The sequence below is a fragment of the Panulirus ornatus genome, chromosome 11, assembly GCF_036320965.1.
Source record: "Panulirus ornatus isolate Po-2019 chromosome 11, ASM3632096v1, whole genome shotgun sequence".
Taxonomy (NCBI): domain Eukaryota; kingdom Metazoa; phylum Arthropoda; class Malacostraca; order Decapoda; family Palinuridae; genus Panulirus; species Panulirus ornatus.
Window position 1 is genome coordinate 64,427,111 of NC_092234.1, and position 27,944 is coordinate 64,455,054.

Genomic DNA, 27,944 nt, shown 5'->3' on the forward strand with positions numbered 1-27,944 from the left:
GGTTTACGGATAGGGAAATATTTAGCAAGCTGGTCACATCTTACATAAGCTTTTCAAGTGTGGTCACTAAAAACTAAGGAAGCAAGTGCTAACAGAGAAGATCCAGAGGAAAGCAACAAAGATGATACCAGAATTAAGAAAGCCTAGTTACACAGAAGGCTTGAGGCCTTATATTGGACAACCTTGGAACATTAAGTTCTTAAAACAGAATGATGAACAGACAATGAAGAGCTCTTTGAAAGATGTAGGGATAGAAAATCCAAAGGTTAAAATATATTACGCAAGAAAATTACCAAGAGCAGTATATGTAGCAGGTCTCAAGAACACAAAACCTCAAATGATTATAAAACTTGTATTTCACAGGTACTGTTCTGTCTATAAACCTGTCCCTTTGACTACAACTCCCTTATCCCCCTACAAAACTATCTTGCTTAATACCTTCAAATATATCATGCTCCATTTCTCATATATACTTAACATGATAGTATTTTATACACATCTAATTCATAATGACTGCAATAACATTTCCAAACACTAACAAAAAACTTTCATAGTTGCTTTGATTTACTGATGCTTCTCTTATAACTCCAGTGACAACGACAACAAAATTCAGAAACATGTTTATTGCTGTCTTTTTAGTCTACCAAAATATGTACTCAAATACCTCTATAAACATGCAAAAACTTTTACATGCTTTGATCAACAGTATTTTGCAATCTTCTGTACATTTCTTACAAATGCACATACACCATTAAAACCTAACACCAATATTCAACTCATGAATAAAATGGAAAATAATTAAAAACTTTATAACACAATATAACTTACAGTCAGAGGTATAATTCTATATGATCAAATATGCAGTCACTTATTACATTTTAATATGATTCAAGTCAAACATCCTTAGGAAGAAAAAATGCACAGTCTATGTTTATAACATACATAAAATGAATACAGCCATTCATATAAAGTTTTCACAGAAATAAATGCCAGGATAACAAAAAAGTAAAAATCCTAATGAAAAAAAGCTTAGAAAACTTTGTGATACCTTGCCTCCAAAAACTATAGTTGTGCCATGAAAGATGTGACAATATCAGTCATATGGTGTCACTGCTGTTGAAATACTCGTCATGGCTTGAATTACCATCAGTAGTATAATCTACAAAATCTGGCAACTGAAAGAGAAAATATACATGTCAGATTTAACAGGCATCCAGTTAAGAAAATTTACATAAAAAATACACTGCATAAAAAATTATCTACATTTGCACCTGAAAAATTCCCAAGGCAAAACATACTGTGGATCTATCATATCTGTCTAGTAATAAACAATATCTTGCATTTAGAACAGCAATACAATATGGTCTCCTGCATTCAGAATAGGATGGTACACTACAGTCTCATGTAACCACAGCAGGAAGGCAAAATTGGAATCAATCAAGTAAGACTCCAGATACAAACTTACATGTAGTTCAGCTACAAATGGTGAATAGTTTGGTTGGCCAAAATAAGAAGAATACTTAATGGGCACTACGTAATAGGAGTAACACAGTGCCTTCACAGCCCATGAGGTCTATGGTTAGCACTGGACACTAGCAGAGTTATTATATATGACTGACTATGATAACAAAAGTTAAATATAATGGAAAATAGCTATAAACTCATCAGTTTGCATAATTTTGTATGCTATGATATTAGTCGTAGCTTTCAACACTAAGATATGAATTTGAAGTGCCCATCAATGATTATTCATGAGTCATAGTACTTCCAAAACAAGAGGCACTTGCACTGCTTAATGTCCCATACTTGTTGCCATTTCCTGCCAAAGCAAGGCAGCACAAACAGAAAACAACAGCCTTGTTCACCCTCATCTACTATCTAGCAGTCATGTGTAACATACTGAAATTAGAGACCCTCCATAACACAGTCAAGCCCCAAAGACCAATCCATGGTTTCCTGTGACCACTTAATAAACCCTGTTTCAGCCCACTGACAATGTATCAACCCAAGGACCACAACATTCTATTCCATGCATGTTCATGCCCTTACAACTCAAAGTCTCTGTCACTCCATCTTTCTAGGTATTCCTTGGTTTCCCCTTCCCCCTCTCTCCCTCCACTTCTGACATGCATATTCTCTTATACAGTCCTTCTCTCTTTGCTCTTTCTCTCCATACGGCCAAACCATTTCAGCACACCTTGGTCAGCTCTCTCTTTATTTTTTCTTAAGTTGAAGGCTCCAGTCACAGACAACAAAAGGAAAAGTATTTACGAATTTCGGAGGAAGTGAAAGATGTCTTTTGAAATGTGTTAGGTCATAGTTACTGGGGAAAACATGAGAAGGTAAACTTTCAAAACTTTGATGTGTAGGGAAAGAAGCAGGTATCAAAATGGCCCACCCCTGAGTTGCTGATGGCCTCACAATAATCATGTTATGCAGCAGCTTGCCGAGTATTGCATGGTCTAGCTAGTGGTGGGTGCACATTAGTAGACAGCTGTCAGGAACAGAAACCAAAGTAATACCTATAGAAGAGGGAAAGTGAACCAACATTGTGGCATAGGACAAGGGGGTCAAGTTAGCCAGGGACAGTTTATAAGTCTGATCACTTTCAGCTCAACTCTGTCAAGTAAGCTTACAGAGCTAGAACCACCCAAAATGCGAGAGCAGTACTCCATACAAGGACGAATCAATCCCTTGTGTAAACAGAGCAGCTATTCAGAAGAGAAGTTTTGGCATCTAAACAGGATACCCAGTTTCTTAAAGGCAGACTTAGCTGTTCCTGTAATGTGAGGCTTCCAAAAAAGAGTGGATGTTACAATAATACCCACTATGTTCACTGAGTCGAGGTGGAATTACAGAACGGTCAAAAGAAAGACGAGTTATGAGGAGTTTCTGACACAGAGATGGGTAGAAACTGGGTCTTGGAGGCATTAAACTTCACAAGATTTTGTCCGCCCCACTGAGATATCCTGTCCCAGTTTATTGAGGAAGATGTGTCAAGACAAGATGTAGAATGAGTGAGAGAAAAGGGAGCAGAATTAAAGGATGTGGATGCATGCAATGTTGAGTCATTACCATACGTGCATTGGATTATTTGTGTAGGAGAGGAAATTGTAAAGAAAAAGTGTAGGGGACAGGACAAAACCTTGAGGGACACCGCTATTGATCTCTTACACTGTCATTCCTTATATCAAGGGTTTTTAATCTAGGTTTTACAAAAGCTTGATAAGGATCCGTGGAGTATTTCATGAGAGACAGAGAGTTCCCATCTCACACATTTTGTCCTCCTGCATATCATTCCAACTTATAAGACCTCTTCTGTTCAGCAAATAACAAATTAAGAATAAGAAAAAACTAATAAGCTCATTAGTTTCCAAAAATTTGTCATGATAACTAACTGTTTCACAGAACACAGCCTCAAAGCTGAAGAAATTCCATAAGAGGAGTCCTGGGGTTGTATAATCAACTAACACTGCCTTTGCCTATTTCTATATATATGTGAATATGGTGTGGGAGGCAAGTTGTTAGAAGCAGTGAAAAGTTTTTATCAAGGATGTAAGGCATGTGTATGTGTAGGAAGAGAGGAAAGTGATTGGTTCTCAGTGAATGTAGGTTTGCGGCAGGGGTGTGTGATGTCTCCATGATTGTATAATTTGGTTATGGATGGGGTTGTTAGGGAGATGAATGCAAGAGTTTCGGAAAGAGGGGCAAGTATGCAGTCTGTTGTGGATGAGAGAGCTTGGGAAGTGAGTCAGTTGTTGTTCGCTGATGATACAGCGCTGGTGGCTGATTCATGTGAGAAACTGCAGAAGCTAGTCACTGAGTTTGGTAAAGTGTGTGAAAGAAGAAACTTGAGAGTAAATGTGAATAAGAGCAAGGTTATTAGGTACAGTAGGGTTGAGGGTCAAGTAAATTGGGAGGTAAGTTTGAATGGAGAAAAACTGGAGGAAGTGAAGTGTTTTAGATATCTGGGAGTGGATTTGGCAGCAGATGGAACCATGGAAGCGGAAGTGAATCATAGGGTGGGGGAGGGGGCGAAAATTCTGGGAGCCTTGAAGAATGTGTGGAAGTCGAGAACATTACCTCGGACAGCAAAAATGGCTGTTTCAAGGAATAGTGGTTCCAACAACGTTGTATGGTTGCGAGGCGTGGGCTATGGATAGAGTTGTGCGCAGGAGGGTGGATGTGCTGGAAATGAGATGTTTGAGGACAATATGTGGTGTGAGGTGGTTTGATCGAGTAAGTAATGTAAGGGTAAGAGAGATGTGTGGTAATAAAAAGAGTGTGGTTGAGAGAGCAGAAGAGGGTGTTTTGAAATTTCAGGTTTGGTCCCATGGAGAGAATGAGTGAGGAAAGATTGACCAAGAGGATATATGTGTCAGAGGTGGAGGGAACGACGAGAAGTGGGAGACCAAATTGGAGGTGGAAAGATGGAGTGAAAAAGATTTTGAGTGATCCGGGCCTGAACATGCAGGAGGGTGAAAGGCATGCAAGGAATAGAGTGAATTGGAACGATGTGGTATAATGGGGTTGACGTGCTGTCAATGGATTGAACCAGGGCATGTGAAGCATCTGGGGTAAACCTTGGAAAGTTCTGTGGGGCCTGGATGTGGAAAGGGAGCTGTGGTTTCGGTGCATTATTACATGACAGCTAGAGACTGAGTGTGAACGAATGGGGCTTTTGTTGGTTTTTTCCTAGTGCTACCTCCCACACATAAGGGAGGAGGGTGTTGTTATTCCATGTGTGGCGGGATGGCGATGGGAATGAATAAAGGCAGACAGTATGAATTATGTACATGAGTATATATGTATATGTCTGTGTGTGTATATATATGTATACTTTGAGATGTATAGGTATGTATATGTGCTGTGTGTGGATGTGTATGAGGGTGGGTTGGGCCATTCTTTCATGTGTTTCCTTGCGCTACCTTGCTAACGCGGGAGACAGCGACAAAGCAATAAATATACATGTTATAATTTTAAAGTTACCATTATTCAAGACTCCTGAGTTATAAAACTCTTAAAAAATATGTTCTCCTGTCATGTAAGTTCATACAGAAATGTACATTAAAATCTAATCAGTTTATCAACTCCAAAAGAGGCACTCTAGTGTAGAATGAAGTCTAACATGTACTGTTTTAGGGTTACCAAGATAATGAGGAGTCTACAGACACACATATGGCAAAACAGACAGATGCAAGGTTGATACCAGTATTTATAGCATCAGGACAGAATAATCTGTTTTCTAATGAACCTCCCAAGTTTTCGAAGTAGATGCCACAAAATCCAATTCATTTATCAAATCCATAAGGTGTTCATCTGAAGTTTCAATTATTCAAAATCATAGCAGGTGCATATAGTGTACTTGTAAAGCTTCTACCAGGTATAGTTCTTGCGCTATCATGCTAACAAAAACATGTCAATAAACAGACAGAGACAGGAATGACAGCATAAGGGAGAAGCATATATATATTCATTTATTATACTTTGTCGCTGTCTCCTGCGTTAGCGAGGTAGCACAAGGAAACAGACGAAAGAATGGCCCAACCCACCCACATACACATGTATATACATACACGTCCACACATGCACATATACATACCTATACATCTCAACATATACATACATATATATACACATACATGTGTAGATATGTATATATCTGTGTGTGTATATATATGTATACGTTGTGATGTATAGGTATGTATAGGTGGGTGTGTGGACGTGTATGTATATACATGTGTATGTTGGGGGGGTTGGGCCATTCTTTCATCTGTTCCCTTGCATTATCTTGCTAACGCGGGAGACAGCAAAGTATAATAAATAAATAAATATATAAATAAATAAATACAATTTTCCAATAATACTCAACAAACTTATGCCTCTGTAGTTTGAACACTCACCTTTATCCCCTTTGCTTTTGTACAATGGCACTAAATATGCATTACGCCAATTCTCAGGTACTTCACCATGATCCTTACATACACTGAATATCCTTATCAACCAATCAACAACACAGTCACCCACTTTCTTAATAAATTCAACTACAATACCATTCAACCCTGCCACCTTGCCAGATTTCATCTGCAAGGCTTTCATCTACTCTTCTCTCTTAACCTAACCATTCTCCCTGACCCTCTTACTTTGCACACCACCCCGATGAGTATGCAATATGTTGGGGATGAGAGGGCCTGGGAAGTGAGTCAGTTGTTATTCACCAATGATACAGCACTGGTGGCTGATTCAAGTGAGAAACTGCAGAAGTTAGTGACTGAGTTTGAAAAAGTGTGTGAAAGGAGAAAGTTGAGAGTTTATGTGAATAAGAGCATGGTTATCAGGTTCAGCAGGGTTGTGGGACAAGTCAGCCAGGATATAAGTTTGAAGGAAGAAAAATTGGAGTAAGTGAAGTCTTTTAGATATCTGGGAGTTAACTTGGCAGTGAATGGAACCATTGAAGCTGAAGCGAGTCACAGGGTGGGGGAAGGGGTGAAGGTTCTGGGAGCGATGAAGAATGTGTGGAAAGAGAAACATTATCTCGGTGAGCAAAAATGGGTATATTTGGAGGAACAGTGGTTCCAACAATATTATATGGTTACAAGGCATGGGCTATGGATAGGGTTGTACGGAAGAGGGTGTATGTGTTGGATATGAAATGTCTGAGGATAATATGTGATGTGATGTGGCTTGATTCAGTAAGTAATGAAAGGGTAAGAGAGATGTTTGGTAATAAAAAGTGTAGTTGAGAAAGCAGAAGAGGGCGTATCGAAATGGTTTGGACATATGGAGAGAATGAGTGAGGTAAGGTTGACAAAAAGGAAATATGTGTCAGAGGTGGAGGGAACAAGAAGTGGGAGACCAAAGTGGAGGCAGAAGGATGGAGTGAAAAAGATTTTGAGTGATCGGGGCCAGAACATACAAGAGGGTGAGAGGTGCGCAAAGAATAAAGTGAACTGAATCGATGTGGTATACTGGGGTCGACATGCTGTCAATGGACTGAACCATTGTATCTGAAATATCTGGGGAAAACCATGGAAAGGTCTGTGAGGCCTGGATAAGGATAGGAAGCTGTGGTTTTAGCTTCTGATTGGGGAAGAGCAGTGTGGTTTCAGAAGTGGTAGAGGATGTGTGGATCAGGTGTTTGCTTTGAAGAATGTATGTGAGAAATACTTAGAAAAACAGATGGATTTGTATGTAGCTTTATAATTTATTATAATAAAACTCAGTTTTATTATCAATAATCATAAAACTGAGTTTGGAAAAGTGTGAAAGGAGAAAATTGAGATTAAGTGTGAATAACAGCTAGGTTGAGGGACAAGTTAGGTGGGATTAAGTTTTAAAGGAGAAAAATTGGAGGAAGTGTTTTCGATATCTGGGAGTTGACTCAGCAGCAAATGGAACCACAGAAGCAGAAGTGAGTCACAGGGTGGGGAGGGAGCTAAGGTTCTAGGAGCGATGAATAACGTGTGGAAAGAAAGAACATTATATCGGAAAACAAAAATGCATATGTTTTAAGTAATAGTAGTTCCAACAATAATATATGGTTGCGAGGCATGGAATATAGATAGGGTTGTTCAGAGGAGGGTGGATGTGTTGGAAATAAAATGTTTGTGGACAATATGTGGTGTGAGGTGGTTTGATCGAGTAAGTAATAAAAGGGTAAGAGAGATGTGTGGAAATAAAAAGTGTGATTGAAAGAACAGAAGAGGGTGTGTTGAAATGGTTTGGACATATGGAGAGAATGAGAGAGGAAAGGTTGACAAAGAGGATATATGTCAGAGGTGGATGGAACTAGAAGAAGCAGGAGACCAAATTGGGGGTGGAAGGATGGAGTGAAAAAGATTTTGAGCTTCGGGGCCTGAACATACAGGAGGGTGAGGGGAATGCAAGGAGTAGAGTGATTTGGAACGATGTGGTATGCCGGGGTCGATGTGCTGTCAATGGACTGAACCAGGGCATGTGAAACGTCTGGGGTAAACCATTGAAAGGTCTGTGGGGTTTGGATGTAGATAGGAAGCTGTGGTTTCAGTGTATTACACATGATAGCTAGAGACTTAAGTGTGAACAAATGTGGCCTTTTTTGTCTGTTTTCTAGGTGCTACTTCACTGAAACAGAGGATAGTGGTGCTGTTTCCTGTGGGGCAGGGTGAAGCCAGGAATGGATGAAGGCAAGCAAGTATGAATATGTGTATGTGTATATATGTATATGTGAGGGCATTTATGTAGATATATGTGTATATGAAAGGATGGGCCGTTCTTCATCTATTTCCTGGCACTACTTTGCTGACGCGGGAACAGCGATCAAGTTGAATGAATAAATAAATAATAATGAGAATTTTTTCATACTTGTTCCTGGCAAGGTAGCACCAGGAAGAGACAAAGAAAGGCCATATCCACTCACATCCATTCTCTAGCTGTCATGTGTAATGAAAGAAACTACAGCTCCCTATCCATAACAAGACCCCACAGAACTTTCTATAGTTTACCCTGGATGCGTCACATGCCCCGTTTCAGTCTGTTGACAGCACATCAATCTCAATATATTACATCGTTCCATTCCACTGTATCCCATGCTTGCCTTTCACCATCATGCATGTTCAGGCCCCAATCACTAATCTTTTTCACTCCATCTTTCCTTTTCCAATTTGGTATCCCCATTCTCCTTGTTCCCTTCACCTCTGATACATACATCCTGACTCACACTCACCATATTTTCAAATAATTTTAACACACCCTCTTCAGCTCTCTCAACCACTCTTTTTATTACCACCTAACTACCCAAGCAGAGATTACTACATTACCGAATCAGAAAATTATGTAAGTACAATGCAGATATTCAGCTCATGTATTGCTACTACTGATTTGAAGAGAAAATCAAGTATATTTTGTAGATGATATTGTTTCTCAAACACTGCGACAACCATCATAATATATTAGTAATGGTCAAAATTGACTCTGCACTATTAACTCTGAATACCAAGTGGTTGCATTCTGCAATGTAGTGCAGTGTTTTGTTGATACAATAAGCAGCTGTGGAGCATTATATTCTACTGAATGATATTACATAAGGCAATAGTGGGGTAACAGCAAAAGATGTGGAGTTAGTTGGGAAAATATAGGTGATACACTTCGGGGAAAATATCAGAACCTGTGAAACCTTACCTAGCCTCCTTGGCAGTCAAGATCAATCATAATTTTCAACATTCTAGTCGATATATACCAGTCACAATCATGATGAAGCACCGTTATTATGGGGATGGATGTCAAACTATACACAAGAGGCCATTCAACCCCTAGCAGCAGAAAAATTTAATGCTGGTACAGTTCTGGAACATGGAAGCGGAAATGAATCATAGGGTGGGGGAGGGGGCGAAAATCCTGGGAGCCTTGAAGAATGTGTGGAAGTCGAGAACATTATCTCGGAAAGCAAAAATGGGTATGTTTGAAGGAATAGTGGTTCCAACAATGTTGTATGGTTGCGAGGCATGGGCTATGGATAGAGTTGTGCGCAGGAGGGTGGATGTGCTGGAAATGAGATGTTTGAGAACAATGTGTGGTGTGAGGTGGTTTGATCGAGTAAGTAATGTAAGGGTAAGAGAGATGTGTGGAAATAAAAAGAGCGTGGTTGAGAGAGCAGAAGAGGGTGTTTTGAAATGGTTTGGGCAAATGGAGAGAATGAGTGAGGAAAGATTGACCAAGAGGATATATGTGTCGGAGGTGGAGGGAACGAGGAGAAGTGGGAGACCAAATTGGAGGTGGAAAGATGGAGTGAAAAAGATTTTGTGTGATCAGGGCCTGAACATGCAGGAGGGTGAAAGGAGGGCAAGGAATAGAGTGAATTGGATCGATGTGGTATACCGGGGTTGACGTGCTGTCAGTGGATTGAATCAGGGCATGTGAAGCGTCTGGGGTAAACCATGGAAAGTTGTGTGGGGCCTGGATGTGGAAAGGGAGCTGTGGTTTCGGGCATTATTACACGACAGCTAGAGACTGAGTGTGAACGAATGGGGCCTTTGTTGTCTTTTCCTAGTGCTACCTCGCACACATGAGGGGGGAGGGGGATGGTATTCCATGTGTGGCGAGGTGGCGATGGGAATGAATAAAGGCAGACAGTGTGAATTGTGTGCATGGGTATATATGTATGTGTCTGTGTGTGTATATATATGTGTACATTGAGATGTATGGGTGTGTATATTTGCGTGTGTGGACATGTATGTGTATACATTGTGTATGGGGGTGGGTTGGGCCATTTCTTTCGTCTGTTTCCTTGCGCTACCTCGCAAACGCGGGAGACAGCGACAAAGCAAAATAAAATAAATATAAATAACAGTTCTGCCATCATCTGGGCTACTTGGTGAGATAGGGTGAATTTTCTTAGGTTATGTGGATATTCAAAATGTGTATTAACTACTCTTAAAATTAATTATACTCACATTCTCTCTGATTCATATAACTTTTATCATCTTACTCAATATCAGTCAATGTAAATTCTTTTTTTTTTTTTTACCAGACAACCCAGACATAGGCCAATAAAGCCTCCTGTTGTCTGCCTTCTCATGTAAATTCATGTAAACATCAACCCTCCTCCAAACAGCCTTATCTATAGCCCATGCTTTGCATCCATATAATATTGTTAGGACTACTAATTTTTCAAACACACCCTTTTTTGCCCTCCCAGGTAATGTTTTCACTTTCCACACATTCTTCAGCACTCCTATGACTTTCAACCCCTCACCCATCATATGACACTCCCTTTTCCATGGTTCCATTCACTGTCATGTCCACACCCAGATATCAAAGACTCCTAAATTCCTCTAAGTTTTCTCATTTCAAACTTACACCCCCAACTAATCTGTCTCTCCCCAACTAACCTATCTCTCAACCCTGCTAAACCTAATAACCTTGATTTTGTTCATGTTTACTTAACTTTCTCCTTTCACACACTCTTCCAAACTCGGCCACCAACTTCTACAGTTTCTCACTCGAATCTGCCACCAGTACTGTATCATTAGCAAACAACAACTGACTCATTTCCCAGGCCATCTCATCCCCCACAGTCTGCATACCTGCCCCTATCCTTACAACTCTTGCATTTACCTTCCTCATCACTCCATCCAAAAACAAATTGAATAACCATGGTGACATCATACACCCCTGCTCCACACCAATCTTCACTTGGAACTGATCTCTCTCCTCTCTTCCTACTAGTATACATGCCTTAAAACTCTAATAAAAACTTCTCATTGCTTCTAGCAGCATTCCTCCCACACTATATTTTTTAAGATCTCCCACAAGGCATCTCCATCAACCCTATTGGATACTTTCTCGAAGTCCATAATGCCACAAACAAATCCATCTATTCCCCTAAGTGTTTTTCACAAACATTCTTATAGCAAACACCTGATCTCAATCATTCTATCTATCTATCTATCTATTTATCTATATTCATGATGCCCATTCCCTCTGGGAACTCCCATCAAGAGGTGGTCACGGCCAAAAGAGTCTCCACTTATCCCTGTCTTAACATGCCTCCCTTGCATACACCATTCCATGCATTCTTCCTTTGTTTCTCCCCCTCCAGCATTCCTCCACCCTATTTGCCCATGTCGCAAGTGGTCTTCCACCCACACCAGCCCCTTTAATTGTAGTCATACACTCTCCTTGTAAACTCCCAGTCTTGTTTTCTTTCCACATGCTCAAACCACCTCAAAGTATTATGTTTCACCCATTCTACCACTTCAGAATTTGCATTCCTTGCCATACTACATCTCTCACAAACCCTTTCATTCCTGTCTTTATTCCATCTAGTCACACCACATTCTCTTCTAAAATAGCTCATTTTTACAGCCTGGATTCTTGACCTCTGTGCCTCATTCCACATCCATTTTCAGCTGCACAGGTTAGGGTTGGGAGGACTATGCTGTCCCTTAATCCTATCTTCACTTCCATACTTACACTTCCCTTCATTAATCTATTAAGGGAACCAATGACCCTCCCTTCATTAATCTATTAAGGGACCCAATGACCCTCCCTTCATTAATCTATTAAGGGACCCAATGACCCTTCTACCATGTACTGCTCTCTTCCTTATCTCTCCTTCCTTATCACCAAACCTACCCAAGACAGCTCCCAGATACATAAATCATTCATTTCTTTCAGTCTTTTCCCCTATATCCAAATCACGATTTAGTACACTTTCTTCCTTCACTCGACAATGGTTTTACAAAATCTACACTTTCCGTCTGAACAACATTACTTCTACTTGCATTTACCTTCCATATCCTATGCTTGCACACATAAAACACACTTACCACCCTCTACAACTCCTCTTCACTCACAGCAAACAACACAGTATCATCCTCAAACAGACTTGTCACTATCCACCATACCTCACCACCACATTCCATCTCTGCACTCCTACTGCCTAGCTTTGCTTTCATCTCTTATCACTATATCCATATATATATATATATATATATATATATATATATATATATATATATATATATATATATATATATATTTCTTTCAAACTATTCGCCATTTCCCGCATTAGCGAGGTAGCGTTAAGAACAGAGAACTGGGCCTTTGAGGGAATATCCTCACCTGGCCCCCTTCTCTGTTCCTTCTTTTGGAAAATTGAAAAAAAATAATGAAAGGGGAGGATTTCCAGCCCCCCGCTTCCTCCTCTTTTAGTCGCCTTCTACGACATGCAGGGAATACGTGGGAAGTATTCTTATATATATATATATATATATATATATATATATATATATATATATATATATATATATTTCTTCTTTCAAACTGTTCGCCATTTCCCGCATTAGCGAGGTAGCATTAAGAACAGAGGACTGGGCCTTTGAGGGAATACCCTCACCTGGCCCAATTCTCTGTTCCTTCTTTTGGAAAATAAAAAAAAAAAATAAAAAAAAAAAAAAAAAACGAGAGGGGAGGATTTCCAGCCCCCCGCTCCCTCCCCTTTTAGTCGCCTTTTACGACACGCAGGGAATACGTGGGAAGTATTCTTTGTCCCCTATCCCCAGGGAAAATATATATATATATATATATATATATATATATATATATATATATATATATATATATATATATATATATATATATATAAATGCTACATACAAATCCATTTGCTTTTCTAAGTATTTCTCACATACATTCTTCAAAGCAAACACCTGATCCACACATCCTCTACCACTTCTGAAACCACACTGCTCTTCCCCAATCTGATGCTCTGTACATGCCTTCACCCTCTCAATCAATACCCTCCCATATAATTTACCAGGAATACTCAACAAACTTATACCTCTGTAATTTGAGCACTCACTCTTATCCCCTTTGCCTTTGTACAATGGCACTATGCACGCATTCCGCCAATCCTCAGGCACCTCACCATGAGTCATACATACATTAAATAACCTTACCAGCCAGTCAACAATACAGTCACCTCCTTTTTTAATAAATTCCACTGCAATACCATCCAAACCTGCTGCCTTGCCGGCTTTCACCTTCCGCAAAGCTTTCACTACCTCTTCTCTGTTTACCAAATCATTTTCCCTAACCCTCTCACTTTGCACACCACCTCGACCAAAACACCCTATATCTGCCACTCTATCATCAAACACATTCAACAAACCTTCAAAATACTCACTCCATCTCCTTCTCACATCACCACTACTTGTTATCACCTCCCCATTTGCGCCCTTCACTGAAGTTCCCATTTGCTCCCTTGTCTTACGCACTTTATTTACCTCCTTCCAGAACATCTTTTTATTCTCCCTAAAATTTAATGATACTCTCTCACCCCAACTCTCATTTGCCCTTTTTTTCACCTCTTGCACCTTTCTCTTGACCTCCTGCCTCTTTCTTTTATACATCTCCCACTCAATTGCATTTTTTCCCTGCAAAAATCGTCCAAATGCCTCTCTCTTCTCTTTCACTAATACTCTTACTTCTTCATCCCACCACTCACTACCCTTTCTAATCAACCCACCTCCCACTCTTCTCATGCCACAAGCATCTTTTGCGCAATCCATCACTGATTCCCTAAATACATCCCATTCCTCCCCCACTCCCCTTGCTTCCATTGTTCTCACCTTTTTCCATTCTGTACTCAGTCTCTCCTGGTACTTCCTCACACAGGTCTCCTTCTCAAGCTCACTTACTCTCACCACCCTCTTCACCCCAACATTCACTCTTCTTTTCTGAAAACCCATACAAATCTTCACCTTAGCCTCCACTAGATAATGATCAGACATCTCTCCAGTTGCACCTCTCAGCACATTAACATCCAAAAGTCTCTCTTTCGCACGCCTGTCAATTAACACGTAATCCAATAACGCTCTCTGGCCATCTCTCCTACTTACATAAGTATACTTATGTATATCTTGCTTTTTAAACCAGGTATTCCCAATCATCAGTCCTTTTTCAGCACATAAATCTACAAGCTCTTCACCATTTCCATTTACAACACTGAACACCCCATGTATACCAATTATTCCCTCAACTGCCACATTACTCACCTTTGCATTCAAATCACCCATCACTATAACCCGGTCTCGTGCATCAAAACCACTAACACACTCATTCAGCTGCTCCCAAAACACTTGCCTCTCTTGATCTTTCTTCTCATGCCCAGGTGCATATGCACCAATATTCACCCATCTCTCTCCATCAACTTTCAGTTTTACCCATATTAATCGAGAAATACTTAGAAAAGCAAATGGATTTGTATGTAGCATTTATGGATCTGGAGAAGGCATATGATAGAGTTGATAGAGATGCTCTGTGGAAGGTATTAAGAATATATGGTGTGGGAGGAAAGTTGTTAGAAGCAGTGAAAAGTTTTTATCGAGGATGTAAGGCATGTGTACGTGTAGGAAGAGAGGAAAGTCATTGGTTCTCAGTGAATGTAGGTATGCGGCAGGGGTGTGTGATGTCTCCATGGTTGTTTAATTTGTTTATGGATGGGGTTGTTAGGGAGGTAAATGCAAGAGTTTTGGAAAGAGGGGCAAGTATGAAGTCTGTTGGGGATGAGAGAGCTTGGGAAGTCAGTCAGTTGTTGTTCGCTGATGATACAGCGCTGGTGGCTGATTCATGTGAGAAACTGCAGAAGCTGGTGACTGAGTTTGGTAAAGTGTGTGGAAGAAGAAAGTTAAGAGTAAATGTGAATAAGAGCAAGGTTATTAGGTACAGTAGGGTTGAGGGTCAAGTCAATTGGGAGGTGAGTTTGAATGGATAAAAACTGGAGGAAGTGAAGTGTTTTAGATATCTGGGAGTGGATCTGGCAGCGGATGGAACCATGGAAGCGGAAGTGGATCATAGGGTGGGGGAGGGGGCGAAAATTCTGGGGGCCTTGAATAATGTGTGGAAGTCGAGTACATTATCTCGGAAAGCAAAAATGGGTATGTTTGAAGGAATAGTGGTTCCAACAATGTTGTATGGTTGCGAGGCGTGGGCTATGGATAGAGTTGTGCGCAGGAGGATGGATGTGCTGGAAATGAGATGTTTGAGGACAATGTTTGAGGACAATGTGTGGTGTGAGGTGGTTTGATCGAGTGAGTAACGTAAGGGTAAGAGAGATGTGTGGAAATAAAAAGAGCGTGGTTGAGAGAGCAGAAGAGGGTGTTTTGAAGTGGTTTGGGCACATGGAGAGAATGAGTGAGGAAAGATTGACCAAGAGGATATATGTGTCGGAGGTGGAGGGAACGAGGACAAGAGGGAGACCAAATTGGAGGTGGAAAGATGGAGTGAAAAAGATTTTGTGTGATCGGGGCCTGAGCATGCAGGAGGGTGAAAGGAGGGCAAGGAATAGAGTGAATTGGAGCGATGTGGTATACCGGGGTTGACGTGCTGTCAGTGGATTGAATCAAGGCATGTGAAGCGTCTGGGGTAAACCATGGAAAGCTGTGTAGGTATGTATATTTGCGTGTGTGGACGTATGTATATACATGTGTATGGGGGGGGGGGGTGGGGCCATTTCTTTCGTCTGTTTCCTTGCGCTACCTCGCAAACGCGGGAGACAGCGACAAAGTATAAAAAAAAAAATATATATATATATATATATATATATATATATATATATATATATATATATATATATATATATATATATACCTCATGTGTGCGATGTAGAGCTCGGAAAAGACAACAAAGGCCCCATTCGTTCACACTCAGTCTCTAGCTGTCATGTAATAATGCCCAAAACCACAGCTCCTTTTCCACATCCAGGCCCCACACAACTTTCCATGGTTTACCCCAGACGCTTCACATGCCCTGGTTCAATCCATTGACAGCACGTCGACCCCGGTATGCCACATTGATCCAATTCACTCTATTCCTTGCCCGCCTTTCACCCTCCTGCATGTTCAGGCCCCGATCACTCAAAATCTTTTTCACTCCATCTTTCCACCTCCAGTTTGGTCTCCCACTTCTCCTCGTTCCCTCCAGCTCCGACACATATATCCTCTTGGTCAATCTTTCCTCACTCATTTTCTCCATGAGCCCAAACCATTTCAAAACACCCTCTTCTGCCCTCTCAACCACGCTCTTTTTATTTCCACACATCTCTCTTACCTTTACATTACTTACTCGATCAAACCACCTCACACCACATATCGTCCTCAAACATCTCATTTCCAGCACATCCACCCTCCTGCGCACATCTCTATCCATAGCCCACGCCTCGCAACCATACAACATTGTTGGAACCACTATTCCTTCAAACATACCCATTTTTGCTTTCCGAGATAATGTTCTCGACTTCCAAACATTCTTCAAGGCTCCCAGGATTTTCGCCCCCTCCCCCACCCTATGATTCACTTCCGCTTCCATGGTTCCATCTGCTGCCAGATCCACTCCCAGATATCTAAAACACTTCACTTCCTCCAGTTTTTCTCCATTCAAACTTACCTCCCAATTGACTTGACCCTCAACTCTACTGTACCTAATAACCTTGCTCTTATTCACATTTACTCTTAACTTTCTTCTTTCACACACTTACCAAACTCAGTCACCAGCTTCTGCAGTTTCTCACATGAATCAGCCACCAGCGCTGTATCATCAGCAAACAACAACTGACTCACTTCCCAAGCTCTCTCATCCCCAACAGACTTCATACTTGCCCCTCTTTCCAAAACTCTTGCATTCACCTCCCTAACAACCCCATCCATAAACAAATTAAACAACCATGGAGACATCACACACCCCTGCCACAAACCTACATTCACTGAGAACCAATCACTTTCCTCTCTTCCTACACATACACATGCCTTACATCCTCGATAAAAACTTTCCACTGCTTGCCTCCCACACCATATATTCTTAGTACCTTCCACAGAGCATCTCTATCAACTCTATCATATGCCTTCTCCAGATCCATAAATGCTACATACAAATCCATTTGCTTTTCTAAGTATTTCTCACATACATTCTTCAAAGCAAACACCTGATCCACACATCCTCTACCACTTCTGAAACCACATTGCTCTTCCCCAATCTGATGCTCTGTATATGCCTTCACCCTCTCAATCATACCCTCCCATATAATTTACCAGGAATACTCAACATACTTATACCTCTGTAATTTGAGCACTCACTTTTATCCCCTTTGCCTTTGTACAATGGCACTATGCACGCATTCCGCCAATCCTCAGGCACCTCACCATGAATCATACATACATTAAATAACCTTACCAACCAGTCAACAATACAGTCACCCCTTTTTTAATAAATTCCACTGCAATACCATCCAAACCTGCTGCCTTGCCAGCTTTCATCTTCCGCAAAGCTTTTACTACCTCTTCTCTGTTTACCAAATCATTTTCCCTAACCCTCTCACTTTGCACATCACCTTAACCGAAACACCCTATATCTGCCACTCTATCATCAAACACATTCAACAAACCTTTAAAATACTCACTCCATCTCCTTCTCACATCACCACTACTTGTTATCACCTCCCCATTAGCCCCCTTCACTGAAGTTCCCATTTGCTCCCTTGTCTTACACACTTTATTTACCTCCTTTCAGAACATCTTTTTATTCTCCCTGAAATTTAATGATACTCTCTCACCCCAACTCTCATTTGCCCTCTTTTTCACCTCTTGCACCTTTCTCTTGACCTCCTGTCTCTTTCTTTTATACATCTCCCACTCATTTGCATTTTTTCCCTGCAAGAATCGTGCAAATGCCTCTCTCTTCTCTTTCACTAATAATCTTACTTCTTCATCCCATCACTCACTACCCTTTCTAATCAACCCACCTCCCACGCTTCTCATGCCACAAGCATCTTTTGCGCAAGCCATCACTGCTTCCCTAAATACATCCCATTCCTCCCCCACTCCCCTTACCTCCTTTATTCTCACCTTTTTCCATTCTGTACTCAGTCTCTCCTGGTACTTCCTCACACAAGTCTCCTTCCCAAGCTCACTTACTCTCACCACCCTCTTCACCCCAATATTCTCTCTTCTTTTCTAAAAGCCCATACAAATCTTCACCTTCGCCTCCACAAGATAATGATCAGACATCCCTCCAGTTGCACCTCTCAGCACATTTACATCCAAAAGCCTCTCTTTCGCGCGCCTGTCAATCAACACGTAATCCAATAACACGCAATCCAATAATATGTATATATATATATATATATATATATATATATATATATATATATATATATATATATATATATATACAGTGGTGAAATTGATGAGAACTGCTATTGACGTTTGTGTGAATAAATTGTACATTTCCTTTTCCATAGCCAGAGGTTGAACCATTATGTGACATTCATTTTTTTTCATTCATTTCAAGCTAAAAGTTTGTTTTCTAAATTGTTTCTTACATTTTTCATATGTATATATATGTATGTGTGTGTGTGTGTGTGTATGTGCGTATGTGTGTGTATGTGTGTGTGTGTGTGTGTGTGTATGTATATATATATGTATATTATCCCTGGGGATAGGGGTGAAAGAATACTTCCCACGTATTCCTCGCGTGTCGTAGAAAGCGACTAGAGGGGACGGGAGCGGGGGGGCGGAAATCCTCCCCTCCTTGTATTAACTTTCTAAAATGGGAAACAGAAGAAGGAGTCACGCGGGGAGTGATCATCCTCCTCGAAGGCTCAGAGTGGGGTGCCTAAATGTGTGTGGATGTAACCAAGATGTGAAAAAAGGAGAGATAGGTAGTATGTTTGAGGAAAGGAACCTGGATGTTTTGGCACTGAGTGAAACGAAGCTCAAGGGTAAAGGGGAAGAGTGGTTTGGAAATGTCTGGGGAGTGAAGTCAGGGGTTAGTGAGAGGACAAGAGCAAGGGAAGGAGTAGCAATACTCCTGAAACAGGAGTTGTGGGAGTATGTGATAGAATGTAAGAAAGTAAATTCTCGATTAATATGGGTAAAATTGAAAGTTGATGGAGAGAGGTGGGTGATTATTGGTGCATATGCACCTGGGCATGAGAAGAAAGATCATCAGAGGCAAGTGTTTTGGGAGCAGCTGAATGAGTGTGTTAGCGGTTTTGATGCACGAGACCGGGTTATAGTGATGGGTGATTTGAATGCAAAGGTGAGTAATGTGGCAGTTGAGGGAATAATTGGTATGCATGGGGTGTTCAGTGTTGTAAATGGAAATGGTGAAGAGCTTGTAGATTTATGTGCTGAAAAAGGACTGATGATTGGGAATACCTGGTTTAAAAAGCGAGATATACATAAGTATACTTATGTAAGTAGGAGAGATGGCCAGAGAGCGTTATTGGATTACGTGTTAATTGACAGGCGTGCGAAAGAGAGACTTTTGGATGTTAATGTGCTGAGAGGTGCAACTGGAGGGATGTCTGATCATTATCTTGTGGAGGCTAAGGTGAAGATTAGTATGGGTTTTCAGAAAAGAGGAGTGAATGTTGGGGAGAAGAAGGTGGTGAGAGTAAGTGAGCTTGGGAAGGAGACCTGTGTGGGGAAGTACCAGGAGAGACTGTGTACAGAATGGAAAAAGGTGAGAACAATGGAAGTAAGGGGAGTGGGGGAGGAATGGGATGTATTTAGGGAATCAGTGATGGATTGCGCAAAAGATGCTTGTGGCATGAGAAGAGTTGGAGGTGGGCTGTTTAGAAAGGGTAGTGAGTGGTGGGATGAAGAAGTAAGAGTATTAGTGAAAGAGAAGAGAGAGGCATTTGGACGATTTTTGCAGGGAAAAAATGCAATTGAGTGGGAGAAGTATAAAAGAAAGAGACAGGAGGTCAAGAGAAAGGTGCAAGAGGTGAAAAAAAAGGGCAAATGAGAGTTGGGGTGAGAGACTATCAGTAAATTTTAGGGAGAATAAAAAGATGTTCTGGAAGGAGGTAAATAAAGTGCGTAAGACAAGGGAGCAAATGGGAACTTCAGTGAAGGGCGTAAATGGGGAGGTGATAACAAGTAGCGGTGATGTGAGAAGGAGATGGAATGAGTATTTTGAAGGTTTGTTGAATGTGTCTGATGACAGAGTGGCAGATATAGGGTGTTTTGGTCGAGGTGGTGTGCAAAGTGAGAGGGTTAGGGAAAATGATTTGGTAAACAGAGAAGAGGTAGTAAAAGCTTTGCGGAAGATGAAAGCCGGCAAGGCAGCAGGTTTGGATGGTATTGCAGTGGAATTTATTAAAAAAGGGGGTGACTGTATTGTTGACTGGTTGGTAAGGTTATTTAATGTATGTATGACTCATGGTGAGGTGCCTGAGGATTGGCGGAATGCGTGCATAGTGCCATTGTACAAAGGCAAAGGGGATAAGAGTGAGTGCTCAAATTACAGAGGTATAAGTTTGTTGAGTATTCCTGGTAAATTATATGGGAGGGTATTGATTGAGAGGGTGAAGGCATGTACAGAGCATCAGATTGGGGAAGAGCAGTGCGGTTTCAGAAGTGGTAGAGGATGTGTGGATCAGGTGTTTGCTTTGAAGAATGTATGTGAGAAATACTTAGAAAAGCAAATGGATTTGTATGTAGCATTTATGGATCTGGAGAAGGCATATGATAGAGTTGATAGAGATGCTCTGTGGAAGGTATTAAGAATATATGGTGTGGGAGGCAAGTTGTTAGAAGCAGTGAAAAGTTTTTATCGAGGATGTAAGGCATGTGTACGTGTAGGAAGAGAGGAAAGTCATTGGTTCTCAGTGAATGTAGGTTTGCGGCAGGGGTGTGTGATGTCTCCATGGTTGTTTAATTTGTTTATGGATGGGGTTGTTAGGGAGGTAAATGCAAGAGTCCTGGAAAGAGGGGCAAGTATGAAGTCTGTTGGGGATGAGAGAGCTTGGGAAGTGAGTCAGTTGTTGTTCGCTGATGATACAGCGCTGGTGGCTGATTCATGTGAGAAACTGCAGAAGCTGGTGACTGAGTTTGGTAAAGTGTGTGAAAGAAGAAAGTTAAGAGTAAATGTGAATAAGAGCAAGGTTATTAGGTACAGTAGGGGTGAGGGTCAAGTCAATTGGGAGGTGAGTTTGAATGGAGAAAAACTGGAGGAAGTGAAGTGTTTTAGATATCTGGGAGTGGATATGTCAGCGGATGGAACCATGGAAGCGGAAGTGGATCATAGGGTGGGGGAGGGGGCGAAAATTTTGGGAGCCTTGAAAAATGTGTGGAAGTCGAGAGCATTATCTCGGAAAGCAAAAATGGGTATGTTTGAAGGAATAGTGGTTCCAACAATGTTGTATGGTTGCGAGGCGTGGGCTATGGATAGAGATGTGCGCAGGAGGATGGATGTGCTGGAAATGAGATGTTTGAGGACAATGTGTGGTGTGAGGTGGTTTGATCGAGTAAGTAACGTAAGGGTAAGAGAGATGTGTGGAAATAAAAAGAGCGTGGTTGAGAGAGCAGAAGAGGGTGTTTTGAAATGGTTTTGGCACATGGAGAGAATGAGTGAGGAAAGATTGACCAAGAGGATATATGTGTCGGAGGTGGAGGGAACGAGGAGAAGAGGGAGACCAAATTGGAGGTGGAAAGATGGAGTGAAAAAGATTTTGTGTGATCGGGGCCTGAACATGCAGGAGGGTGAAAGGAGGGCAAGGAATAGAGTGAATTGGAGCGATGTGGTATACAGGGGTGGACGTGCTGTCAGTGGATTGAATCAAGGCATGTGAAGCGTCTGGGGTAAACCATGGAAAGCTGTGTAGGTATGTATATTTGCGTGTGTGGACGTGTGTATGTACATGTGTATGGGGGGGGGGCCATTTCTTTCGTCTGTTTCCTTGCGCTACCTCGCAAACGCGGGAGACAGCGACAAAGTATAAAAAAAAAAAAATATATATATATATATATATGTATATATATGTGTACGTGTAGGAAGAGAGGAAAGTGATTGGTTCTCAGTGAATGTAGGTTTGCGGCAGGGGTGTGTGATGTCTCCATGGTTGTTTAATTTGTTTATGGATGGGGTTGTTAGGGAGGTAAATGCAAGAGTCTTGGAAAGAGGGGCAAGTATGAAGTCTGTTGGGGATGAGAGAGCTTGGGAAGTGAGTCAGTTGTTGTTCGCTGATGATACAGCGCTGGTGGCGGATTCATGTGAGAAACTGCAGAAGCTGGTGACGGAGTTTGGTAAAGTGTGTGGAAGAAGAAAGTTAAGAGTAAATGTGAATAAGAGCAAGGTTATTAGGTACAGTAGGGTTGAGGGTCAAGTCAATTGGGAGGTGAGTTTGAATGGAGAAAAACTGGAGGAAGTGAAGTGTTTTAGATATCTGGGAGTGGATCTGTCAGCGGATGGAACCATGGAAGCGGAAGTGGATCATAGGGTGGGGGAGGGGGCAAAAATTTTGGGAGCCTTGAAAAATGTGTGGAAGTCGAGAACATTATCCCGGAAAGCAAAAATGGGTATGTTTGAAGGAATAGTGGTTCCAACAATGTTGTATGGTTGCGAGGCGTGGGCTATGGATAGAGTTGTGCGCAGGAGGATGGATGTGCTGGAAATGAGATGTTTGAGGACAATGTGTGGTGTGAGGTGGTTTGATCGAGTAAGTAACGTAAGGGTAAGAGAGATGTGTGGAAATAAAAAGAGCGTGGTTGAGAGAGCAGAAGAGGGTGTTTTGAAGTGGTTTGGGCACATGGAGAGAATGAGTGAGGAAAGATTGACCAAGAGGATATATGTGTCGGAGGTGGAGGGAACGAGGAGAAGAGGGAGACCAAATTGGAGGTGGAAAGATGGAGTGAAAAGGATTTTGTGTGATCGGGGCCTGAACATGCAGGAGGGTGAAAGGAGGGCAAGGAATAGAGTGAATTGGAGCGATGTGGTATACAGGGGTTGACGTGCTGTCAGTGGATTGAATCAAGGCATGTGAAGCGTCCGGGGTAAACCATGGAAAGCTGTGTAGGTATGTATATTTGCGTGTGTGGACGTATGTATGTACATGTGTATGGGGGGGGTTGGGCCATTTCTTTCGTATGTTTCCTTGCACTACCTCGCAAACGCGGGAGACAGCGACGAGGTATAAAAAAAAAAAAAAAAAAAAAAAAAAAAAAAAAAATGTATATATATATATATATATATGTATATCTATATATCAAAAAGCCACGGTGACATCACACAGCCTTGCCTCTTACTTACATGTATCCCAAAACCTTTGCTCAGCTCTCCATTCACTCTTACACACAGATTTGCTCCTCTATAGAAGGCTTTTACACCAACCACCAGTTGTCCCACTATACCATATATCCTTAACACATTCCATAAAGCATTTCACTCGACTGTCATATGCTTTTTTCCAGATTCATAAAAGCTGCATATGACTTCTTACCTTTCTCTAAATACTTTTCCATGGTCATCTTTATTATAAAATTCTGATCCACACATCCTCTACCTTTCCTAAAATCTCCTTGTTTTTCACTTATTCTTAATTCAGTCACTTCCATCACTCTGTCAATTGATAATTCTTGCATACATTTTTCCTGGTATACTTAACAGATTTATTCCCCGATAATTGCTACATCCATCCTTAGCACCATTTCCTTTATATAAAGGAAAAATAATAGCTTTTACCCAATCCTCAGTCGCAACCTTCTGTTTCCATACTAAATTTTACATATAAGATGCATTCACTCTATCACACTTTCTCCTCTAAACTTCAGCATATCAGCCATAAATCCAATCCACTCCAGTTGCATTTCCTACATTCAGCCTCATTATTGCCTTACTTACCTCTCTTTATGCTTTAGGCCCCTGCATTTGTATCCTCTTCCTTCCCTCTTCCATACCCATGCATGTAACAACTGCTGCCTCCTCTTCTCCTAAACTCATAATTTCTTCAAAATATTCTTTCCATCATCCTTTAACTTCCTCCTTTTGACTCAGCAATTCCCCTTCCTTACTTCTCATATCAAAATTTCCACTCTTACATCCACCTCCTTCCAGTAGCTTGTTACTATACAGGTACACCACCAAATTTCCAGCAACTGATGGTTTGGCACCTCCTTTAGTACACACAAAATTATGTGAGGGAACTTGAAATTACTGTGGCGACCAGACTAGTTTAGTAGGCGGCCACAGATAGCGTTGTGTGTATAGCGCGCTTATTTACATTCTTTACACTGCATTTGTTGGTGGTGATACCGCAATTCTGTGAGATTCTTAGCTTATTTTGCTTAAATTTAACCCTAGCTATGGCTTCTAAGACATGTGAGAGTCTCAGTCATGGTGTCACACATAAACACCAGTCCATATTGATCCAAGATAAAGTTGTTTTTTTTTTCCCCCCCCGCGTTTGTGAGGTAGCACAAGGAAACAGACAAAAGTTCTCAGTGAATGTAGGTTTGCGGCAGGGTTGTGTGATGTCTCCATGGTTGTTTAATTTGTTTATGGATGGGGTTGTTAGGGAGGTGAATGCAAGAGTTTTGGAAAGAGGGGCAAGTATGAAGTTTGTTGGGAATGAGAGAGCTTGGGAAGTGAGACAGTTGTTGTTCGCTGATGATACAGTGCTGGTGGCTGATTCATGCGAGAAACTACAGAAGCTGGTGACTGAGTTTGGTAAAGTGTGTGAAAGAAGAAAGTTAAGAGTAAATGTGAATAAGAGCAAGGTTATTAGGTACAGTAGGGTTGAAGGTAAAGTCAATTGGGAGGTAAGTTTGAATGGAGAAAAACTGGAGGAAGTAAAGTGTTTCAGATATCTGGGAGTGGATCTGGCAGTGGATGGAACCATGGAAGCGGAAGTGAATCATAGGGTGGGGGAGGGGGCGAAAATTCTGGGAGCCTTGAAGAATGTGTGGAAGTCGAGAACATTATCTCGGAAAGCAAAAATGGGTATGTTTGAAGGAATAGTGGTTCCAACAATGTTGTATGGTTGCGAGGCATGGGCTATGGATAGAGTTGTGCGCAGGAGGATGGATGTGCTGGAAATGAGATGTTTGAGGACAATGTGTGGTGTGAGGTGGTTTGATCGAGTAAGTAACGTAAGGGTAAGAGAGATGTGTGGAAATAAAAAGAGCGTGGTTGAGAGAGCAGAAGAGGGTGTTTTGAAATGGTTTGGGCACATGGAGAGAATGAGTGAGGAAAGATTGACCAAGAGGATATATGTGTCGGAGGTGGAGGGAACGAGAAGTGGGAGACCAAATTGGAGGTGGAAAGATGGAGTGAAAAAGATTTTGTGTGATCAGGGCCTGAACATGCAGGAGTGTGAAAGGAGGGCAAGGAATAGAGTGAATTGGATCGATGTGGTATACCGGGGTTGACGTGCTGTCAGTGGATTGAATCAGGGCATGTGAAGCGTCTGGGGTAAACCAAAAAGTAGAACTATATAAAAATTGGACCATGGTGTATCAGTGCGTAAGCTGTGTGACATCTACAGTATTGGTTCATCAGCTGTTTATGATATAAAGAAGCAAAGGGAAAAAGTCGAAATTCTATGCAGACAGCGATTCCAAGCAAATGACAATTAGAAAAACTATAAAAGATGGTAAGAGTACCGAGCACGATCAAGTGATGATGGAATGATTTTGACAGCATCAGAATGATGGAGTGGACTTGTCAGGTAGCATGATAATGGACCAGGCTAAGTTGTTCCATAAAGAACTTAAATTAAACATAAGCATGACTTTACAGATTCAAGAAGCATGGAATTTCCATGAACAAAGTGTGCAGAGAAAAGTGGTCTGCAAAGCACGAAGGACCTGCCGAGTATGTGGATGAATTTGTGAAACTCGTAGGTAACAAGTACCTCAGTCCTGAGCAGGTGTATGATGTAGACGAAACTGCATTATTCTGGCGATGCACACCTAGGAAAACATTAACAACAGAAGAAGACCCCACAGGATTCAAACAGGGGCATATCTAGGGGAAATAGCACCTATGGCAAGCACTGAAATTGTGCCCCTTCCAATCATATGACACCAATATCTTTTTATCTTTATTCCCTCCACCAAGGAGATTATGTTTTTACCGAAGTTTGTTTGTCTGTGAGCAACTTTCAACAAAAGGTATGAACAAATTTTGACGAAATTTTAGGGAAAGTCAGAAATGACACAAGGACCAATTGATTAGGTTTTGGGAGTAATCCGAATCATTGCCTGGATCCAGGACGCCATTACGGAAATATCAATTTTTGTGAATAACAATAGAACTAATAATGATATCAATGTGATTCCAAACGCCATAGATATGTTTTCATGGTCAAGAAATCTAAATCTTTAAGATCCGAATCACTGTCTGGATCCAGGACGCCATTACGCCACCTGTGCCCACCTTCAAGTGGCGCTCAGGGCACCTGTCATACCCTAGATATGCCACTGGATTCAAACAATCTAAGGACAGACTTACCATCTTAGGGTGCACAAACATTTAATATTTGTTTAATTTAAATTTCAAAGTCCATGATATACTTTAAACACATGGAAGATGTATAATTATTGGGTGAGAGGTGTGCTGATGAATTATTATTATGTGACCACAGTCGGTCCGGCAAAATGGTTAATCTGACATGGCTTTGGAACCAAGAGTGCTGGAAAATCGGTGGTGCACCTGTACCAAAACTTTTCACTTAACTTTCTTCCAAAATTTTCATCTACCCCTTCTTTGCTTTCCTCTATCAGCTTCTTAACTTTCTGCTTACATAATCTGTATTCTTCCCTCCTTTGCTGAACTTCTGTTGGTAGATTCCTATCAAGCAATCTACCATATGCCTTTTTCTTCTCTTCTACAGCATTTCTCATCTCTTCTCTCCACCATGCATTATCCTCCCGTACAACTTACCAGGGAGAGGCTCAGGGAGAATGGTTTGGTAAACTGAGAAGAGGTAATGAAAGCTTTGCGGAAGATGAAAGCCAGCAAGGTGGCAGGTTTGGATGGTATTACAGTGAAATCTATTAAAATAGGGGATGACTGTGTTGTTGAATGGTTGGTAAAGATATTGATTGTATGTATGGATCATGGTGAAGTGCCTGAGGATTGGCAGAATGAATGCATAGTGCCATTGCACAAAGGCAAAGGGGATAAAGGTGAGTGTTCAAATCACAGAGGCATTTATTCACTATACTTAATTGCCGTCTCCTGCATTAGCGAGGTAGCGCAAGGAAACAGACGAGAGGTGGCCTAACCCACCCACATACACATGTATATACATAAATGCCCACACATGCACATATACATACATTTCACCATATACATACATACACATACATATACATATATACACGTTCCTATGAGTCCACAGGGAAAAATGAAACAGGATAAGTTCTCAAGTGCACTTTCGTGTAATAATCACATCATCAGGGGAGACACAAGAGAGAAATATAACATTCAGTTGATACACATCGAAGAGACGAAGCTAGGACACCATTTGGTAACCATGCAATTGTCCATTTGGACACTGAATATCCTTACCAAGCAATCAACAATGCAGTCACCCCCTTTTTTTAATAAATTTCACTGCAATCCCACCCAAACCCGCCACCTTTCTGGCTTTCATCTTACACAAAGCTATCATTACCTCC

The 27,944-nt window shown here is 41.2% G+C and overlaps 1 protein-coding gene across 1 annotated transcript in view; it reads right to left on the reverse strand.

Moving 5' to 3' along the window:
* Window positions 1-333: 333 nt before the first annotated feature.
* LOC139751615 (uncharacterized) overlaps window positions 334-27,944 on the reverse strand; it is a 71,020-nt gene continuing 43,409 nt past the window's right edge. Inside the window, exon 6 of the mRNA XM_071667232.1 lies at window positions 334-1,175. Coding sequence (XP_071523333.1) covers window positions 1,098-1,175 — 78 coding nt within the window. The 3' untranslated portion in view covers window positions 334-1,097. The remainder of the gene's footprint in view (window positions 1,176-27,944) is intronic.